The sequence below is a fragment of the Trichoderma ghanense genome (assembly GCF_004382785.1).
Source record: "Trichoderma ghanense strain CCMA-1212 chromosome Unknown scaffold_8, whole genome shotgun sequence".
Taxonomy (NCBI): Eukaryota; Fungi; Ascomycota; class Sordariomycetes; order Hypocreales; family Hypocreaceae; genus Trichoderma; species Trichoderma ghanense.
In genome coordinates, this window is record NW_027395671.1 from 529,957 (window position 1) to 550,926 (window position 20,970).

Consider the following 20,970-nt stretch of genomic DNA (forward strand, 5'->3'; position numbering starts at 1 on the left):
AGACAGCACAGGTAGGTACTGGCTGATCAGTGAGTGCTCTGAATGCTTGACCCCTTTCGTGATTTTGCTCCCTCGTAAGAGAATCCAGCACCAAATGCGTCTTTTTCTCGAATGGTTAGATAGTCGCAAGGTATCTAGGTATGTTGAGGAAAATCTGCTTGGATGGTTCCTCAAGACATACTTCACCAACATTATCGCACGTCATGCAAACCATTGATTTCCTCCTCTATATCGTAGCCTCACATTGCGTAAACGAGATGCGTCACTAAGCAAGCAATTAATTGGGTGGGATGATGCAATTATGCCTCAGCGTGAAACAAGGGGAGAGACTAACCGTCTCTTGACGGCATTGTATTCTGGAACCCGCTGCAAAACAACAAGCAATACTTCATGCCCAACAGCCTCAGTAGGCGGGGAATTGAACATCTCAGTAACGCAAGACACAGCTTATAGTCACATGCAGTGACGCCACCGTCGCACAGCAGCGCTGAGAGGCAATCGATTGATGCAACACCATGGCAGTCACTTGACTGGTTGATGCTTGAGAAGGATCCTGTGCCAGTATGGCTATCATTGGCTGGACTTTCAACGACTTCCCAGGAGGGTGTCTTGAAGCGAAGAGTAACGGGATCTCTGAACTGTGAGGCCGAAGAAGTTCCTTTCGAAGAGGGTGTGAGGTCTTGTTCTAGAATGGCGCGGCGCAATTAGGCGGCTCGTGAAAGAAGCCCGTTCGAAACGACGGAGGATCAGCAAGAAGAAGCGAGCTGTTAAGTGGCACAATGATGTGCAGCTTTCGCAAATTGGTCGATTTGAGTGGTCGTCAAAGAATGATCTCTTCACTCTGCCGAACCAGTGGGCTCAGGTCGACCTAAGGCGGAGGGAAGCTATCATGAGGCTTTCCCGTGGTTACATGGGGTTACCAAAGGCATCAAGCTTCTGCACGCTGCTGCAAGCCGCGCAGCCGGCCGGAGGGTGATTTGCATAAGGGCCGCTGCAGGCGATCCCGCGTGGGCATCTGATGCAAGGCGGGCCGGCGCCCGATATGGCGGAGGCTGGATGCGGTGCAACTTGATGAACGACGAGGAGCAACCGCTCTACGGACTCGGGAACTGAGTCAGTAGTAGAGTCAGTGAAGTCGGCATGCAATGACAAAAGGTAGGCGTGTGTTCATAGGGCAAGCGACACACGAGTCTTCCTTTACCAGAGAGACGGGACAGTCGCTCCACAAGCAGGGGCGGGGATGCGCAACCACAACAATGGTTCATGGCTAATCAAGCACGCACTCATAATAAGGCATGTCATATGTGACGATCGCGCGTCCGCCAAGACGGCATAACAACGAGGAGGGGATTATGGGTAGGGCAGAGGGTAGCCTCGGGCCAAGGGGAAGGGGAGAGGTGCATCTCTGGACGGGCTCTCGCATGTGCCTGTGCATATCCGTCGCATCGAAGATTCTCGCGGATGGGGTCAAGTCAGAGGAGAGGCGGCAGCCCGCGAGACGATGTAAGGAACAGGCGCTGCTTTTCATGGCGTAGAGAACATCAGGTACCGAGGCATGATGCTGCAGTACTAGGTAGATATCGGGCCTCGCATGGTGCCAGTTCGTGTTCCAGGGCGGGCGAGGCCAGTCGGCGACGTGAGAGAAAAGGGATGCTGAAGCGCCCGAGGTGCTGGTGATGGAGGTGAGGGGCGGGTTGGCGCTTGTGGCCGTGACGGACGAACTGCTCGGGGGTGGTGGTTGTGGTGGTCAAGCTGCGTCGGACGAGGGAGGGATGAGAGGCTGTCTGTCCCAGATTGCATCTGCTGTTGTTGGTGTCCAGGAAGGACGACGATAGGAAGTAGACGATGGTGGTAGATACATGAGTACCTATGTTGATGCTGAGGGTGATGAGATGAAGGCGGCGATGGACAAGACGAGAGAATGGCAAGGAAGAGGACATCCCCAAGACGGTGAAGGGGTGAGGAAGAAAAGAGACAACTGACAAGACTGAAGGTAAGGTACCTTATCTTGCAGGCGTCGCGATGGTTCCGCCGCGGCAGGAACCTTGAACGCTTCTTTCCCCGGCTGGAGGAGGGGCCGTGCCGCGAGCGAAGCAGGAGCGTGAAAAGCGACGCCCCTCGTGATCGCCTCTCTTTTTTCCCTTTTCCTGCCCTCGCCCTCGCTTCGCTCTCGCTTCTCCTCCTTGGCTCACCATCCGTAATTAATTTGCCCTTCTCCAGCACCCGTTTGGCGCTGGCCGTCACACACCATCTTCTGCCCGTCTGGCCGTTTGGCTTCGTCCCAGTCCCTTCTGTCTCAGAGCCAGCTTCCTGTCCGGTCGACAATGACCCGTATAGCATGGCCTTGTTCCGGCCGGTTCCGTGCTTATGCTTGTGCTTGGGAGGGAGAGGGTGGGCGGTGGTTTGCAGCCTGCGTCGGTGACGAGCAGCAGCTCCCACATCTTGCAGACTGATCTGATGCGACGCCGAGGCTACCAAACGTCGACCGTGATTCCGAGTTCACTCCGCCTCCAGCCTGCCTTTTACTTCGTACCTACCAGGTACATGTAACATGGCCGCTCTGCTCTGTCTTCGAACCAACAACAACTCCTCCAAGCAAAGCGTCTTGCCATCTCGGTGACGGTTCCAGCGAACAAGATCCCGCGAGCCGTGAATTCAGCCTCTTCGATTCTCGCCGGCTAGGTAGCTCGCCCACCCTCCCTCGGCCAGCTTCTTATCGGCGAGCACGAAGACGAGAGCGCCAGACTAAAATATTCCATCTCGATGGGCGGAGCGCAAAACAGCCCCCAAAGACTTATTACCCGGCGTGCAGCGGTTACCCCTGCAGTGAATGCATGCTGGTAGCCGTCAAGATCAAACGGCCTGGGGCTAGGGATTCGACGATGCTTCTAGTGCCATGTGATTGGCAGCCGCTCACAGCCTTTTGAACTCTGATGTCTAGCCGCATACGTCTGCGAAAAATAGCTCCCGACAGCTGGAGTGCAAGCAAGCGCGGAAGAGGCTCAACCTTGCGGCTGGCATCGCGCTCAAGCTGTTTCCAGAATTGTGGTTCGGTCAGTTGCTTGCTTGACAGGCTCGAGGGTATTCGGAGACCTTTGGCTAGTGGAACGTGGGGTCACAGCAGGTCTATGCCTCATACTCGCCTCTGGACGCTACCATTCGGCCGCCCGCACCGCTGGAACCGGGCAGCCTTCAAACAGGCCATGCAAGCCCGTGTCCCGTCACTGGCGCTTGGCCATTCACCTCCTCGACCAGCCGTTTGAGCCTCCGTTCGGGCGTCTGTTTGAGCTGCGACTTCGTTTCCCTCTCCCCATAGACGGCAGAATCACCGCCTCGTTCACCATTGCCAAAGCACGGCTGCGTCACTGCTGCGGCTCCCACGGTGAACGTCTGCCAGCCGCCGGCCAGAAGCAACGACCGCATTTAAAACCCCCCCACGATCCTGATTCTCCAATCACAAGCTCCCTGCCTGCTCAGAGATCCTGGGATAACGTCTGCGCCAAAACCTGGCCACTCCGGGGGTTCGGTCTCAAACCACTCGCGCGCCGCCAGCTCTCGAGCCAATCTGCGGTGTCATGCACATCACTGCCGTCATCATCCCGAGATCATGACCCTCGGTGCATCGAACCTGCCGGACAAGACGCCATCGTCACTCGAACTTTCCTTCATGCGCAGTCCCATCCTCGCTCTCCGTCGCAGCCCTTGTCATCCTACGATATAATCGATCCGACGTTCTTTGTCGTCTACACCCTCCACCGTTACCGTCATTGTCCCATCCGCCAGCCTCGACCCCGACTCTACAACCATCCGCCTTGCTACGGCTGCTGGCCTCGTCACCGCCGCGGGTGGCTCTCCCTGTCCAGGAGGCGCCGTAGCGCCTCGCACGACAGCCAGCCATGGCCACCACCAACGCTGTGCCAGACACGCAACTGGGACTCAGTGCCGAAGAGATCCAGCTGCTCCGGCAAGGCCAGGCGGCTCTGGGAGGCGGCGGGGGCTCAGCAAGCTCTCGGGCAGCCAGCAGAGCCAGCAGCCAAGGCCTCTTGATGCTGGACAGCACGTCGCTATCGGCTCTGGGGCGATACTTTGATCGATTGATGGCCGGCATCGAACAAAACATTCGCTATCTCAGCGAGCAAGCCCAGATGTTCACACAGGTACAATACGACCGAGCCGGCAACATCATTGACGGCGCCGATGCCGAAATCGCACGCTATACGGATATCCTGCGGCAGCTCGACGAACTCGAGGTCGATTTCGACAGGATAGCCCACATCAAGGAGATTGTCAAAGGATACAGATCAAGGGTTGAAACACTGGAAAGGGACTTGGAGAGCAGCGGTGGCTCGTCAAGTCGCCACAAACATTCACCGTCACATCACCAAAAGCACTCCCACAAGCACAGCTCCTCTCGCCACAAATGATGCAGGGTGCCAATTGCACCATGCTTTCTTTACTTTTCTGTTTCTCTCTTCAATCGGGCTGGCTAGAGCGACCTGCAGCCAATTGTTTTTACGTCTAAATCTTTGGCAGCAATATTCACTATATTCATTGTGGGCTTGCCATGGGAGAGAGTCCCCGGACTCTGAAAGCTATTTGGCAAGTTTCCAACGGAAAATTTCGGACATTTCAAAGGAATCCCCCCCCAAAAAAAAAGTTCGTCTTCAGATGCCCTAGCAGGCCAGAATTGGGGGAATGTGTATCGTTCTCGAGATTGCGGGATTACGGCAACGGAAGTTCTTTACAGATGGGTGACGCCTCGCGGCTAGGCAAGAAGGGAAAAAGCCTCACGGCTCGTCATTCAGTATTCGGTTTGGGTATTGTTGGTTCGGCGTTGAAGTTGCGGATTCTATTGATTTCGGATGGTTTGCTGCTCCCTTTCATTTTTTTTTTTTTTGTTGTTACCCGTTTCTTTTACCTTTGGCCATATCCCTTGCTACATTGCAGATGCTGTTCATTTTTCTTGTCACGCGGTTCTTACTCCCCCAACCATGACTTGGAGGGATTGGGGATGCCGCATGCATGTACGTTGGGACTGGCTTGGTTGGCGAGCGAACAAGACACAAGGATACTTCTGTTTAAGCGATACCGAGGATACGGCGTTTGCGGTTCATTCGTCTTTTATTTTCTTCTTATACCCTAGGGCAGGATGAGACGGGAGTGATTTTGGTCTCCCGTCAGGCGTCGACAGAAGAGAGGCACAAGCCCGCCTTGGTCAGGCAGCGAGCAGCCTGGACGGATGGTGTTTCGACTCTTGGCTACCGGGACGCAATGCATTGATCCCCTCCCGCGGGATGGGGATGGACCGCTGCTCACTTGGACAAGCGAGGGCGGTATGCGGGATGCATTGAGATGCGTTGCTAGTCATTGCTAGTTCTTGCAAAGTACAGTAGTTAACACGTAATGTTGAGCTGGCGCACCTACGAGGCGCCGGCATAATCAGTTCCTCGTTCCGTCTTCCACTTGCCCCTCTGGTGGCCGATTGTCAATTTCGGTGTAGACCGGGACGGTGGTTGGTTGCGGAGGGTCAGTCACCGCATCGAACCGGCTGCATGATACACTTGGACCGATCCAATGGATGAGAAACGGGGCCGGCAAGTGAAAGAAGGAAAAGACAAGAGTGATTTCATCATCACTGCGTTCTGGCTTCCGCGACAAAGTTGGGAGATTGTTTGTGCAGAAACTAGTGAATGGACTGCTTAGGAGGGTGGTGGCACATCAGAGCCGTCGTTCCCCTCTTGTCGTCTCGATTCGCGGATGTGGGTATGCTTTGGCTTGGAGAAGAGGTGGTGGGGAGGCGAAAGGAGCTGCGTATGGTTGGGTTCTGGCTGTGATGAGAATTGGGTTGGGATTTTTTTCGTCTGGGAGATGTGGACGCCGGGAGGGGGGAAGGGGGGTTTATATATCGTTCGAGCATACATAGTTACCTAGGAACCTTATGTGCTTTTACTTTAGTATGGATTCAGGTAGAAAGTCTAAAGGCAAGGTTAGGTAAGGTAGGTAAGGCGAGGGAACATATGATGTCCTTCAGTCTGTCTTTTGTTCCGCGTGGGATCTATCCATCTACGTCTGATAAGTCATGCGTTCGACGTGATAGATTACCTTACTCGGTCCGAACAGGCCGGTAACATTGCTGCTTTTATATCGACAGGAGAGGAGAGGAGACCATCTTCTCTTTTCGATTTTTCCACGGACAAAGCACGAACCCAATCACGAACAACGCACCATCATACATCAAACACCATAGGCACGCAAGGCACAGAGCAAAAGCTGAATCAACATGCACCATCAACCATTGCGGAAACATCGTCTTGTCTCGAGGTTCTTTCAAGTTATCTGTATCATCATCATCTCCCTCCTAAACGCCCAAAACCAGGCCAGGCCAAGAAAGAAAAAGAAAAGCAAAAGAAACAAGAGCCAAGTCCAACCAAAACAACAAAAGAAGTGACAACCCGCCAAAAACCAGCCGGCTATATAACAAAAGCCTCTACCCTGCGCGCCGCATTTCTTCGTTAAAGTCACTGACAAAAAGCGACTCAAAAACACACAAAGTACATGGGAAGAAGAGTGGAAAGGGAAAGGGTGAAAAGAAGGGTGGGTAAAGGGGGGGGATGAAAAGAACTCCATGGTATGGGAATGCGAATGTGCCAGCTCCTGATGACTTCCACGTCTATGTGCATGTGCTGCTCCTCTGCATCTGTCGTTCCCCAAAAAAAAAAAAAGATCAAGCGTCAGGAGCACGCTGTGGCAACTTGCGTTGACCCGTATTCCATGCTTTGACGTCGTCCCAAAGCTCCAATGAGTGAATGCCAAAAGAACTCAAGGGTTCAATATAAGTAACAGAGAAGAAGAAGGGGGGAAGGAAAAGAATGATTAAAGAAAGTCTAAGCACATGAGTCAACGAGCCCATGTGTTTGATGCTGCTCTTGACATGTTCTGAATGATTCCAGGCATGACAACGGGAAAATGACGAGTCTTGCCAACGCTGATGTTGGGTGCCAAGTTATGCGTGACGAAAGAAACAAAGGCAGAACCTAAGCAAAATGGTGAGAAGAAAAGGCGTAATGTATGGTATCCATATGTATCTTGCTGACTTTTTTGGGGGGTTTTCTCTTTTTTTTCTTTCGTGAGATGATGTCGATGGGAGATGTAGGCCTTGTCCGAAGCCACGCGTGGGTTGAAGTTTGCACAACAGCAGCCATCCAGAAATGGGGGGGGATGAAGCCACCCATGCAAAGTCGTAAAGGTACCTAGGCTCTTCAAGGTACTTGCGCCCTTGCTTTTCTCCAGACAAGTCCCGTCACATCAAAGATTCCTAAACCCTCGCAATGCGGCGCCGGTCCAAAAAGGGGCTCGGCATCTCGTCCGTGTCCGGGTCCCACACGGCGACCGGCCCGTATCCGGTACTGGCCACGCGCTCCCGATATGCCGCGATTCCGGACCTCTTAGGGCTCACGTTCTCGCCCAACGGCACGCCCGGGACGCTCATCGGCCGGCCTCCAGCGCGTGCCTGCGACAGCTCGATGAGCGTGTGGCCCTTAACGTTGCTCTTAGCTATCCGGCCCGCCGACTCGGCTGCCTCCTTCCTAGCAGGCAGCCTGCGCGATAGGCCCGATGTCGACGTCGACGACGATATGGGTGAGGGAGTGTTGGCCTCGCTGGCCGTGGTCTGCTGCGTCATATTGGCGATGGAGGGAATCTTAGTCAACCTGGTCACCGGAGACCGCTTCCGCCTCTCTGCCTGGCCATTGGGTGGGATGGCAGCCTTGGACACAAAGCCGCTCGAGGTGGCCGCGGCAGTTCTAATGCGAGCGGCAGCACTCGACGACTTGTGCGAGAGGAACGGCCGGCTCTTGCTGGTGAAGGGATTCTTAGTCGATGATGACCTGTGCTGCGTCGGCGAGGGAGGGCAGGCATCTTCGCCGTCCGACTCCTGGGCGGCACCGTCTCTCGCCCAATCGTCGAGGTTCGCAGCCGCCTTGGACGCCGAGTTCGCAGCGAAGATGTTACCCTGGTGCGTCAGGGGCTTTCCGTGGCGGCGCGGCGACAGCGATAGCGAGGCGATGGCCATGGGGCTGGGCGACTGCATCTCGACGTCCATGGGGGTGCCCATTTGGCCGGCGAACATGGTCTGCGCCCGGTGGAAGGGCGTCCGCGCCGCTCGCTTCAGGTCCTTGCTGATGTCCGGGCTCTCGGCCGAGTACGAGAGCTCCGTGATGTCCGTCGTGGAGGGGAACTCGTCGCCGCTTCCATCCGCGGACGAGTTGTGTGCCTGGTCCGACTTTGCCATGGGCGACTCGATCTGCACGTCTTGCACAGGAGGCGGAGGCGTTCTCTTACGACGGCTCTCTAGCTCCTTCTCCACGCGATTCCTGACCTCTTCGTCAAACTGCTTCTTGAGCCTCTCCACCTCGGCGCTCACATGGCGGTCAATCTCCAGCCGGGCCTTGACCTCCCACTCTCTTCGAATCGACGCATCCAACTCCTGCCGCATCAGGTGCTTGTCCTTGTCCAGACTCACCAGCCGCAGGTTCAGCTCCGTCTCCTTTTCGCGAAGAATCTCCTCGCGCGCCTTGAGCGCCCTGTTCAGGTCGACCACCTCCTTCTCCTTCCTCGTGAGCCGAACGATCGGCAGCTGAAGCAGCTGTGCAGTATCTGGTCTTCTATCGGGGTTGACCTTGAGGCAGTCCTTGATGACCTGGTTGAGCTCGGGAGAGTACATTTCGGGCAGAGGGGCGACTCGGCCCTCTTTGATCTTCTGGACTAGTTGAAAGTGCGTCTTTGCGTTGAAAGGGGGCTCGCGAGCGCAGAGCTCATAGATGATGCATCCCAACGACCAGATATCGGACTTGAGCGTGTATTTCTCGGCCGCGCAGATCTCGGGCGACATGTAGAACGGGGTGCCGACGTAGGTGGAGGCGAAATCGTGGGACTTGATCATCTTGGACAGACCAAAGTCGCCCAGTTTGACCGAGTTATCCTCGCCAAGGAATACTGTTTCGTAGAACACACCGTGTTAGCTGGTCCGGCCACGGGCTACTCCCAACGCTGCCTGGAGATGCGCGTCTATAGGGGAGATTCTCACCATTCTCAGGTTTCAAGTCTCGATGCAGAATCGTCACCGCTCCAGCCGGAGTCTTTGGTGCCGTTCCTCCCGTCGTGCCTACGACATTACCGCCAACGTCGGGGGGGTCAACGCCATAATGACAGCGATACAGGGCCAGAACCAGCTGGCTAAAGATGCTCCAGACAAAGCTCTCCTGCGCCCTCTGGCCCTTGGTCTGTAGCTCCTTGATCACGCGACCCAAGTCGCCGTTGCCGCAGTATTCCATGTACAGGTGCAGGTCCTGGCTCGCCTTGAGGTGCTCGCGGTGGTAGTAGGCGACGATGTTCGGGTGGCGGAGGTGCGAGAGGATCTGGAACTCGGAGTGCAGCTGCTCGCGCTCTTTCTGCGTCATTCGGATGTACGAGATTTCTTTGCGGCACATGATGAAGCCGTCGGCCTTGCGGCGGACCTTGCGGATGATGCCAAAGGAGCCATGGCCTAAGGAGAAAATGGCACAAGAGAGCCAGCGTTAGCAGAAGCTGTCCCCAGTCCAAATCAATCTCGCTGTCATCGTTCGTTCACTGGTGGCGGCTGGAGATTGTTGGTTCTGGGCTCGCACTCACCAATCTTCTCCAGCGTCTCGTATTTGTCCTCGGTCGACATGTTGCGTCGTTATAACGGTGCTACCAACAATGCTTGTCTGCTCCCGAGCCCCATAAAGCAAATATTTTGAAGAGAAAATCGAGCCGAGAGTTACGATAAGGTAGAGGGGAAGAGACAGAGAGGAGGGGAGGAGAAGAGGGGAGGTAGGCGAGAGCGTTATAGAATCGAATCCCTCCCCGAAAACTGTTGATTTGCTGCGTAGGGTGCCGTCTGACGTAGTTCCAAAGCCGAGAAAAGAAAGAAAAGGAAAGCGCTAGGAGAAAGTTTGTTCTGGCGATGCTGGTATTCAAGGGGGACAAAAAAAGTGTACAATAATAGAAGCGGTTGGAAAACGTCGGATCAGCGAGTCGTCGAAAGGCTTGTTGGAAAAAAAAGGCAAGGTTCAAAGGCAAGACAACGCACAGCAACGAAGCAGCGGCTTCTCACCACCTATTAAACGGGGCAAGGTCCCTTGTATTAGCTTAGCCCACGCAGATAGTAATGGACAGGAAACGGCTCCAAACCTAAACAAGGCGCTGTGTTTCCACCCCTCTTTTTTTTTATATATTCTCTCTGTGCTCCCCTCTCTGGCCGGTTCCTTGGTTTTCTTTGCTTCGGCAGAATAGAATTGGCTGATTTGGCAGAGAGACGCAGCGGCCAAGAGGAGATTCCAGACTTGGACCCTTGCTCCGCCAATTCGCTGGCCGCTAAAAAGCAGCTCGGCAGCTGGACGTAAACAAGTGGCGGGGTTGCCATGGCGACAGGCCCGATTGGGCATGTGCCGGGGGTTTATCCGCTTATCGATAGTGGAAAGCGCCGGTGACTTGACGCTTGTGGGGACGCGAAATGCGTGGCAGTGATGCAGTCGATTTGTTCCTGCTGGCGTCTGTGGCGGAAAATGTCTCGGCTTTAGGGTAGCAGATTGCGTATTGAGGCAGCAAGAACAGCCAGACGGGCAGAGTCAAGTGCAGAGATCTGATAAGATGGCAGGTGTCAAGAATCACAATCATCGGCATCTGAACATGTCGTCATACAGGCACAAACGCCGAGTAACAACTGAGCGGCTCGGTTCCGCAATGGCAACTTCCGGTGACGTGCAAAGAATAAGCGGCAAAGTCGGTTTTATCTCCGCGAAAAGAGGCGGTTTACATAAGCCTTGAAGACTTAATCGCCATCTCCCTCTGTCTCTTCCCATCTTCAATGTAATACTGTAAACCTCTCATAGCGTGTCAATTCTAGACTCACGCTCTCCTTCCCTTCCCTCTTCTCCTTTCTTTATATCGTTCACAATAGAAGTACATAAAAAAATGGTGCTGAAGAAGCACGAGCTAGAAGGCAAACTAGGCGAGGAAAGCCTCCTCATCAAGAGTGGCGTGCTACGAGACGAGAATCCTCTCGATACAAGCGCAGAGTTTCACGAATTCCTGTTGGCGTGTCGGCGTGGAGATTTGAGGAAATGCCAGGAACTCATTGGCATGGGCGTCAACATCAACGGCAAGGACAAGTTTGATTATACGCCTTTGATCATTGTGAGTCTTTGCATAACATGAATCAAGTCTGGACTTGGCGGGGTATAAGAGAGAGACTGACGATGTGATATCAAACAGGCGAGTTTGTGTGGTCACTATGAGTTGGTACAGCTGTTATTAGAATCCGGTATGTTCTGAGTTCCGTCTTCTCACATGAGAAATATTGCAATCAACTTCTCACACGACCACAGGCGCCCTCGCCGAGAGAAACACCTTCCAAGGAGAGCGCTGCATATACAACGCCCTCAACGACAGAATCCGCAACCTCCTCCTCCAGTACGACTTCTCCAAAAGCTCAGACCCCTACGTCTACTGGTCCTCCCACATCTCCACCCTCCTGGGCCGTCCGACTCCCCAAACGGCCGACATCTCCCTCGACGCCGAGACCAGGTCCTTCAACCTGCACAAGTTCCTGCTGGCCTCCCGAACGCCCTACTTCCGCAGGAAACTCCAGGCCAACCCCGAAACGACATCATGGAAGCTCTCATCCACCATCCCCGCGGAAGCCTTCCAGATCGCCGTCCGGTACATCTACCTAGGCGAAGTCCCCCGGGATCTCGCGCCCCCGGGGAGCACCGCCACCGAGGAAGACGTCGCCAAGGGCCTCGACAAGATCAGCAAACTCCTTGAAATCGAACAGCTATGGGAGGCCATCCTCATAGGCAACGACCGTCGCCTGGCCCGCCAGCGCTACCAGGACGAAGTCGCACGAGCCCTGGGCCAGGTCACCGACTTCTTCCAGCAGAGCGTCCTCGCGCACAAAATGGTCGTCGACACGGACCGCGTCGATGAGGTCCGCTGGCGCCACGACAACTCCATCTTCGCAGACGTCCTGCTGCGCGCAGACGAGCCCTCGGCCGAGGACGCAGACGGCGTCCTCCTTGCCGCCGATGCACCAGCCTCCAACACCGGCATCCCCATCGGACCCTCTCACGAAGCAGCAGCAGCAGCAGCAGCAGCAGAAAGCAACGGCGTCAAGAAGACGCGGAAATCGGTGCTGTATCCCGCCCACAAGGCGATGCTCATTCGCAGCGAGTACTTTGACAAGATGTTCTCGGGCGACTTTGTCGAGTCCAAGAAGTCGGACCATCTGCACGTCATCACCGTCGACTGCTCGCCGCCCGTGCTAGAACTCATCCTGTCCTTCCTGTACACGGAGAACGCATCGTGTCCGCTGGAACACGCCCTGGACCTGCTATACGCCGCCGACATGCTCTTCCTCGACAGCCTCAAGAACAAGGCCGCCATCGCAATCAGCACCCTCGGAAGCGGCACCGCAAACGCCCTCGTCGACCGCACCCACAACACCAACGACAACATCCCAAACAAAGACACTACTCCCAAAGCATCGGACCCAGAAGATCCCGAACAACAAGTCGAAGTCGAGCCCATCAACATCTACGACGTCATCCACGCAGCGTGGGACCTCCGCGTCCAGCGCCTCGAAGAGTTCGCCGCCCGCTACCTCGCCCACCGCCTCGAGGACTACATTGACGAGCCAGACTTCCACGAGCTCATCCGCGAGAGCGCAGACCGCATCCAGAAGCGCGAGGAGACGGACACCATCGAGCTGCTCGACGACATACGGTATTACCTGTCCGAGCGGTTCAGGCTGCGCTTCGAGGACGCTGGGCTGGAGGAGATGATGGACGAGGAGGGGGAGATTGGGGCCGAGGTGGTGGCTGCGCTGGTGAATGGCTCGGGGGATGTTGCTGCTGCTGCTGCTGCTGGGGAGAGTGGGAAGCAGGGGGGTGGTGATGAGGTTCGGGGGGATAAGGGGGGTGAAGATGGGGGAGAGGGTGTTAGGACCTTGGATGGGGAGGCGGCGGAGGATGAGTTTGCGTCGGATGCGATTAATTACCAGATTCTGCTGCACAAGATTGATGCCATGTTGGAGGGATTAAAGTTGGATGCATGAGGTTGCTATAAAGGAGAGCAACGAGAACTGTTTATACAAATGCGATGTCTATAAAAGTTGCACTCTACTTGCATTATATAGAAGCACTTGGATATAGATGCAGGGGGGATTAAAATGTTACACATGTTTGCATTCTGAATTCAGCTCGCTGTCTATACAACTTTTGGCGTAACCCTCGCTCCTAACCGTATGGAATTCGCACCGAAGTCCAAGTCCACCATCCAGATCCAGCAACAGAAGAAGACAGACAAGAAACAAGGCAGAAAGAGAGCACCGTCTAATCGTACACAGAACCTCTGGTCCCTCAAACGCCCCCCCGCCCCCCTTCAATACTTGACAAGCTTGATCCTCGCCCGCAACGCCTCGGGCAGCTCCTCCAACTTGACTAGCCCCAGCTGCACAACATCTCCCCAGAAGAACATGGCTCTGTCCTGGGCGTAACTCAAGTAATCAAACTCGTCCGCGCCAAGCTCCTCGTTCGCAGGCATTCCGTCCAGTCCAGGCACCTTGGCCTGCACAATGCCCCAGGCAATCCACTGAGCGCTGTTCGCAGGCTGCCACAACCGGGCCTCCTCGATGAGCTCCCGCACCTGCTGGTCGACCTGCTCCTCGCGCGCCTTTTCGACTGCGTTCCAGTCACCTCCGGGGTAGCGAGCGTCGAGCATGAAGTCGACAATCGAGCTGCTAGACGCCGTCGGGTGGAGCGAGGGCGTGGCCGAGCCACTGGCCGCCTGGCTGTCGAGGGGCGTCAGGCGAGGCGTCGAATTGGACTGGTGGGAATAGGGGCGGTGTTCCACGTAAGCCTTGATGAACCGCTTCTGCTGCTCGAGGCTTGGGTAGCGATCGGGATTGCAGGCATAGGGGACCAGCGGGTCGTGGTAGTTGTACATCCACTCGGTGAAATGGTTGGCAAACTCGAGCCCGGCGGTGTTGGGAGCCGCGTATTCGAAATCAATGACGACCAGCTGCTTGTGCTTGTTTGCAGGCTGAAGCAGGGGCGACTTTTCGTCGTCGGGGCGAATCCTGAGGATGTTGCCGTATTGAGTCTATTGTATCTCTGTCAGCCTTTTGCAACTGCGGTGATTGAAAAAAAAGGAGGAGGCGCTCACATCGTTGTGTGCGAATACGAGCCGGTCCCTGATGGACCTGTGACCCTTGTAGCAGTTGTTGAGATGAGCTCTGTACTTGTTCACCATCTCCTTGAACTGGTCCCAGGGGACACCGCACACATAGCCGTTGGCTTTCCATGCATGAGCGACAGAGTCTCTCCTGATGGCCTCGGGCGTCTTCTCCAACTCCTGGTCTAGGAAACTGGTGATGCGGCCGACATTATCAACCCACTGATCCCAGTTCTTCCATACGCCGGGCCCGCTCTCTCGTTCATGCAGCAGCACCTCGACACCGTCGTGCAGCTCTCGCATCCGCTTCGCAATCTGCTTCGACGTTTCAGGCTCTCGCAGATCCGTCGGGGTCAACGTCTGGGCATTGAAAAACTGCTCAAAGCGCCCGTTCTTGAAGGTTCCCAACAGCCGCGGGCCAATCTTCTTGCGCGCGAGTCGCTGCAGCACCTGAAGCTCGTTCTCTCGGTCAATGAGATGTTCCACCTGCGGTCCGTAGACGCGAAGAAGCACCTTGGCCGGCGGCTTCTTGCCCTCCAGCTGGGGCATGTCGGCTGGTGGGGTGACGACATAGACGGCGTTTGTCAGGGCACCACTCAGTCGCTCAACAGACATGGACTCGCCACTGCCGAGAGGGATCCTGCGCCAGCCCTTGAGCCTTAGAGTATGGGCTATGCGTAGAATCTCATTCTTGAAAATGGTCCACGCCTCTGTCTCCCTTTCGACCTTGGTGGCATGTGTCGCGACGTCGTCCGTGCTGATGCTGGCCCCTCCAGTGTAGCTCATCGTCTTGGAATTGTCCAGCCAGGCATCGCAGCTGGGCACGATGGCGTCGCCGTCGACATAGTCGGTGTCGGAAGACGCAGCGCGATGGAGAGACGTGCGCGACGGCGGCCGCCGGTGCTTGGTACCAACTCGCGGGCTGAACTTTGGCAGCGAAGTGAGTCCGATGGATGCCATTGATGTTCGCAAGATGTGCTCCAGGCCGTCAAAGGAGATGTCGCTAGACTGCGAGCTCGTGGAATCCGCTCGCTCGCGCGGAGAATGGCTGGGCGCCGGAGTTGCAGCGCCTTCTGCGGCCTGTGTCTGGTCGGACGGGGGAGACTTGGACTTTCGTCGACGGGGCTTCAGCTTCCTGGCGGCTGCCTTCTTGCGCTCGCGCTCCAGCCATTCGCCAACCTGGGCCAGGATCCTCTCGCTCTGGTGGTTTCGACGGTGGTGATGGTGGTGCCCCGAGGGAGTCGCATCGTCCACGGGGCGCAAAGCCGGCGAGGCAGTGGCAGACAGCCTGCCGCTGAGGCGGCGAGAGGGAGGAGCCGCTGCGTGACCTCGGCGCTGCTTCGCATGGTGGGAATCGTCCTCGATGTAGTCTTCGGGGACGGGGTCGGCAATCTGCACCGCTGTTCCAGTCGTAAGCCCAGGATCGCAATCTCTCGTACGTTTGCCTCGCCCAGTTTCCTTCCAGCCTTGATTCCCTTCCATTCCTTTTCCCTCCTCGGCTATGCAAGCACAGCAACACAAATCGACAGATCATTCACCCCACCAAGACGAGCCCCGCGGTAGCAAGCGAATCCATCGTCGTCGTCGTCGAACCAGCATGGGCGGCACACACAGACGACATGGGAAATCCTCCTCCAGCGTCCGACGGATATCTTCAATTATTCCCAGCGATGCGGCCCCCTTCAACCCATACAACCAAACGTTTCCTTGCGTAGCAACGTACCTTTCAGAGTGCCACTAGCAGGCGGAGTGCGCACGGCCTCGTCATCCATCTTGAGAGCCGAGCGCAACGCCGTGGGAGGGTGAGCTGATGTCTCGGACATGGCAGCCAGGACAACGCGCTCTCCTTATGTAGTCCGGCGAAGAGGATTTTTCTGGCAGCCTGTTGCAGTCGAGAAGCCTGGCCTAGAGGACACCCTCGTGGCTCAAAGGATCAGAGAGCTGCGTCGTGGGAGTTGGCAGACACCTCGAACCGAACAAATAGAGAGGCGCTGGCTGATAAGAGGAAGATGTCTCGAGCTAACAAAAATCCTGTTCCTGGATGAAACCACCAGACGTCACCAATGACAGCAGTGACACAAGCACGGCTGAGCTGAAAAAGAATAGAGAAGTCCAATAAACACGAAACAGTGTCTCAGGCGATAGTGAGTGACCGTGAGATAAGGAAAGACAAAGAGGATGCAGGAAGGAGGAGGATCTGGGGGAGGACGAAGGCAGCCCTCGTGACCTGTGACGAAGGCGGGCTGGGGGAAAGAAATGCAGGACCAGGTCCAGGCTCCCCCAAATGTTGAGCAGCGACACTAACAGCCAACGCCACGCTGTTTAATTGGGGGGTCGTCACTATAGTATTAGTCCCAGAAGATCATAGTCTGGGTGATTTAGAAAGGGCCGTGCTGTTTTGTTGCGGTTGCGATAAGGGATTTTCCGACTTGTTCGGTTCCCCGTTTGTGGGTGTGGTACGTTTCTGTTAGTTGATGGATTGATAGGGGGGGCCTTGTAAGAGGATAAACGGCGATAAACGACTCAGGAAAAGACACAGATGGAAGGGGTATGACGTAGGGAAGTGGCCTCGAGTGTCATCCCGGTTCCCTCTTTCAAACTGTACAGCCTATCTAATACGCTGATTTCATTCCTACCTTATCTTCTTGAATGGTACTCGTATATAATTCAGGCACCGTCCATTTTCTTCTTACTGTACAAGGTTCAAGCCATGGATCGACGGCCCGTCGCGCAGGCAATGAATGACAAGGTGTCCAGTTTGGCCTATTATTCGCTCTGCCTGATAGTTGGCGGACACGAAACCAACCAGCAGACATGTGATTTTGGGGGACCTCTTTATCCACATCTCATTTTTTACTCCCTGTCCGTCCTTACACACATATAGTAGGTAGGTATCCATACGATAGCACCTCGGGCTACTATATAGTAATAATACTAGTACTACTACAGTAGCAATAATTAAGCCTCTCCCATCCTTGCATGCTGCAACCGCTTGTGCTGCGCCGAACATCCTGGCAGAAATCCATCGTCTCGGTCGCCGCATGAGGAAATCCCAAGCGTGCCTCACCCTCTGCTCGCGTGCGCACTTTTTCGTCTAATACAATGCTTCGGCTCTAATTGGGGGTCTATGCATAGCATAGCGGCTTTATGTAATGAAATGCAGGATCTGGCCTTGAGGGCTCATGGTGATAGGATGGGAATGTGATGACACGAGGACAGTAGCTCAACAAAGAGACATCGTAAACAGAAGGACGCATTTGGAGCCTCTCACACCCCTCACACCCAGTCCTCCTCGTTGGCCAGCCACTCTCTCGTCACGTCCACCCCCTCGTTCCTCATCGCCCACACAATCGCATCAACCACATCGTCCACAACCACCGCCGGCCTGTGTCTCGGCTCCTTCTGCGCCGCCGTCTCCCGCCACACGCCCGTCCTCACCAGCACCGACACCCACTGCGTCCCGTCCTCGGGCGCAAACTCGTTGGCGCCCCGGATGTCGCTCTCCGGGTTGTCGCCGATCATGTAGACCCTCCGCAGCGGCCTCTTCTTGTCCCCCTTGCCGTGCGGCTGCTCCGGCGCGTGGTGAAGCAGCCGGTCGTGCGCGTACTCGTACGTGTGCCGCGACGGCTTGCCCAGCGCGCTGAACTGCAGCTCCGCGCCGCCCGTCGACGCCGCCCACACGCCCTTGAGCGCCTCCACAAAGGCCCCCGTGCCGAAGCGGTTGACCGGGTACTCCGTCTTCCACAGGAGGTCCAGGTTGGAGATCCAGAGCTGCGGCTGCCCGTCCTGCTGCCAGCCGTTGTTGGGCAGCTGCGCGTTGCCGTTCTTGTCGGAGATGGTGCCCAGATAGCCGCGATGCGAGATGAGCAGATCGTGGATCACCTGGATGTCCAGCGACCAGTCCCGCGGGTCGTTCCACACCAGGATCTGGTCAATCTTGAGCGCGTCCGCCGGCACGTCCTTGCTATAAGGGTCGATGTCGTTGGATACAACCTTGCCGTCGGGCAGCGGCCGCGACTCTCTGTGGAGGCTCTCCCGCAGGTTGTCAAACGGATACACCTTGTCGTTGGCCGCGATGATGTCCGCCGGCGTCACGGCCCTGGTAAACCCGTATCTGCAAGTCTCAAGTGTTAGAAGTATCCTGCCAAAAATGTCGCAGAGAGAGAGAGAGAGAGAGAACATGGGTTTGCACCGACTCGTTGGCCACTCTGCGGGCAGTTTCCGGGTGAGATCCCGTAATCAGCACCGTTCCATTCTTCTTGACCTGCTCATCCCAGCCGCGCATCGGCGTGTGCGACAGGATGACCCTGTTGCGGATCACGTCCTCGTCTTCCGACAGACCAAGGCGCTTAGACAGAGACTTGACCTTGGCATCTTCATGAGTGCCGCCGCCGTTGGTCAGGAAGACGTAGCGGATGTCGTGAGACCTGATCCTCCTGAGCATCTCCCTGGCTCCGGGAATTGGCCTGTGGCCCTGATACAAGACTCCATCGATGCTGTGGTATATCTCTTAGCCATCATATGCTTCTCAGTGCGATATCCATGAAGGACCAAAAGCAGGCAACGAGGGGTTTATGATAGCTTCGCCACGTACTCAAACGCAAACGCAATCTCAGACAAAGCCTTCCGCGCTACATCATCCACAATGCGTTGTTGAAGCGTTCGAGAAGGCGCATTGGCTTTCTCTCGTAAAAGTGATGCCGCATGAAAGTGCCGCCTGTCGGTGCTCGCTCGAGCCGCATTCACGTTGAGGTTGTTGAAAGCTGGCCATGACCGGGTGACAGGACCGAGTCGAGATGCGGATATCGGCCGGCATCGGCTCAAAAGCCGTGTGCGCGACATTTTGCTGAACTGAAGTGCTTCAAATCAAAGCCGACTGTGAATCGCGAGAAGATGGATTCTAAAAGAGGTTTTATAATGAACGCGCTCCAGGAAAGATGATGTAAATGACAGAATATGCTGGGGCAAGTTCTAGAGCGACCCAGAGTCGCAGCTCGCCGATACTGGCCGGGATCGCGCCGTATCCCCACTATGATGAGCTCCTCGGCAGCTGTTTGATATCACCAAGCCGAACAATCCGATAGAGCTTCACATAAAAGCTTAGGGTTTCTTCGACTATTTAATGCAATCAGACTGGCGGATGATGACACGATGAGATTGATTCAATATATACAAGTTGAGTGGTTCGTTGCTGGTTTTGGCATCCATCCTTCTAGGACTTGGTGGTACACTACTGTTACAGACAAGACTCCATTTCACTCTGCTTTTCTCAGCTCCGCAACAGCAGCATCAATGGCTGCTCTTCCAGTCCTTGATATGGTCGATAATCAGCTGCGCCGCCTGTTCCGGCGAGTGCTGTCGCCCCAGCGCTTCCACAAAATCACCCTCCGGGTCCATCAGGTAAAAGTAAATGCTGTGGTCGACCAAGTAATCCTGCCCAGGCTTCACATCTCGCGGCGTGCTAAAGTACACCCTGTACTTCTTGCAAAGGTCCTTGATCTGATCGTACGTGCCCGTCAGGCCAATCAACTTGGGGTGGAACTCGGCGAGGTAGCTCTTCAGCGCCGCGGGATCGTCTCGCGCCGGGTCGCACGTCACAAAGATGGGCAGCAGCTGGTTGTTGGGAAGCCTGGCGTCGACGATATCCAGCATGCGGGCCATCTTGTCGAGCTCTTCGGGACAGATGTCGGGACAGCGCGTGAAGCCAAAGTAGACCTGGTCGAGTTCGCGTTAGACCTATCACCAGAGAGTAATTCGCCCGTTGCGAGTGTTGCTTACCAATGAGTGCTTGCCCTTCATCATCTCGCTGGTAAAGGGCTTCCCGTTCTGATCCGTCAGCTCAAAGGATCCTCCCACCTTGGGACGGCCGACGCCTTTGGTCGCCTCCGCAATTCTCTTCCGCTGCATGCGCTCCTTCTCATGCTCAAAGTACCAGACCAGGCCACCGCATGTGATGACGAACAAGACGGCCGCCTTCAAGGAAAAGGGCTGCCCAGGACATTAGTACAGCTCCTAAACCAGCGAATCGCAGAGCATCGCTCCATACCCCTGTGCTATACCGGCTCTTGGCCTGCTCGATCGTCCTGTATTTCGTTCGCTTCTGCGTAATCGGCTGTCTGGATTGGACCGGCGATCGAGGGACGACCGGCCGGAGCTGCTTCGGCTGGAATGCGCTGCTGGAGAAGCAACGCCGGCATTGTTGCGCGGGGAGGCCCCTGAGAGCGCTTTGAAGAGCCCTTGACGAGGCGACTGGATGCGACATGTTGTTTGCGCCTCAATTGTCGTTCTTGTGCTGCCCTGGCAGTTGAACAAGTGAGGCCGAGAGCGTCAGATTGCTAAATATCGACAAGATGCTGCCCCACTATTGGCTTCAATTGAGGTGAGCAAGTTTGCTGGCCGGAGAGCTTACCTAAGCACTCTTGTTACCCTTGCCACTTGGATGCTGAGTCAGGCTGAGATTCCATCTTGCAACATCAACGTCGTCCTGCACGCGTCTGAACAATATCAATGCAGGTCAAATTTGGTACAAACCGGTAACTTGTTGTCAGAGAGATCTGGGCTCTTACTGAGGCGACAATGTCTCTTGCGTGGCTCTGCTAAGTTTTTCATGTGTCGCTGAAGCTCGGGTCCAACTCACTCAGCTCGCCCTTATTGGCCGGGGCATTTTACCTGGAAGCGTTGATGCTTCTTCACTCACAACCATTACTTTGCCAATGG

The 20,970-nt window shown here is 55.6% G+C and overlaps 7 protein-coding genes across 7 annotated transcripts; 3 read left to right on the forward strand and 4 right to left on the reverse strand.

Moving 5' to 3' along the window:
* Positions 1 to 3,896: 3,896 nt before the first annotated feature.
* CCMA1212_006798 (uncharacterized protein) lies at positions 3,897 to 4,424 on the forward strand (the record flags this gene model as incomplete). The annotated part of the gene is made up of 1 exon (XM_073703996.1): positions 3,897 to 4,424. One exon carries the CDS (start codon positions 3,897 to 3,899, stop codon positions 4,422 to 4,424), a length of 528 nt encoding a protein of 175 aa, XP_073557469.1.
* A 2,716-nt stretch (positions 4,425 to 7,140) lies between these two features.
* Positions 7,141 to 9,548, forward strand: CCMA1212_006799 (uncharacterized protein; the record flags this gene model as incomplete). The annotated part of the gene is made up of 4 exons (XM_073703997.1): positions 7,141 to 7,149; positions 7,350 to 8,497; positions 9,131 to 9,279; positions 9,325 to 9,548. The coding sequence occupies 4 exons, from the start codon at positions 7,141 to 7,143 to the stop codon at positions 9,546 to 9,548; spliced, it is 1,530 nt and encodes a 509-aa protein (XP_073557470.1).
* On the reverse strand, positions 7,316 to 9,709 carry CCMA1212_006800 (uncharacterized protein; the record flags this gene model as incomplete). The annotated part of the gene is made up of 3 exons (XM_073703998.1): positions 7,316 to 8,994; positions 9,086 to 9,544; positions 9,670 to 9,709. 3 exons carry the CDS (start codon positions 9,707 to 9,709, stop codon positions 7,316 to 7,318), a joined length of 2,178 nt encoding a protein of 725 aa, XP_073557486.1.
* Positions 9,710 to 10,981: 1,272 nt separating this feature from the next.
* CCMA1212_006801 (Ankyrin repeat-containing protein) lies at positions 10,982 to 13,135 on the forward strand (the record flags this gene model as incomplete). The annotated part of the gene is made up of 3 exons (XM_073703999.1): positions 10,982 to 11,217; positions 11,296 to 11,344; positions 11,409 to 13,135. Exons 1-3 carry the CDS (start codon positions 10,996 to 10,998, stop codon positions 13,133 to 13,135), a joined length of 1,998 nt encoding a protein of 665 aa, XP_073557656.1. The 5' UTR covers positions 10,982 to 10,995.
* A 326-nt stretch (positions 13,136 to 13,461) lies between these two features.
* CCMA1212_006802 (Choline kinase) lies at positions 13,462 to 16,076 on the reverse strand (the record flags this gene model as incomplete). Its single annotated transcript, XM_073704000.1, has 3 exons — positions 13,462 to 14,181; positions 14,245 to 15,653; positions 15,977 to 16,076. The coding sequence occupies 3 exons, from the start codon at positions 16,074 to 16,076 to the stop codon at positions 13,462 to 13,464; spliced, it is 2,229 nt and encodes a 742-aa protein (XP_073557653.1).
* Positions 16,077 to 17,529: 1,453 nt separating this feature from the next.
* On the reverse strand, positions 17,530 to 19,095 carry CCMA1212_006803 (Uncharacterized protein; the record flags this gene model as incomplete). Its single annotated transcript, XM_073704001.1, has 3 exons — positions 17,530 to 18,367; positions 18,450 to 18,749; positions 18,848 to 19,095. The coding sequence occupies 3 exons, from the start codon at positions 19,093 to 19,095 to the stop codon at positions 17,530 to 17,532; spliced, it is 1,386 nt and encodes a 461-aa protein (XP_073557654.1).
* A 447-nt stretch (positions 19,096 to 19,542) lies between these two features.
* On the reverse strand, positions 19,543 to 20,550 carry CCMA1212_006804 (Protein SCO1; the record flags this gene model as incomplete). Its single annotated transcript, XM_073704002.1, has 3 exons — positions 19,543 to 19,968; positions 20,032 to 20,241; positions 20,313 to 20,550. Coding segments are annotated over 3 exons (873 nt in total), but the record flags the coding sequence as incomplete, so codon positions are not given.
* Positions 20,551 to 20,970: the final 420 nt, after the last annotated feature.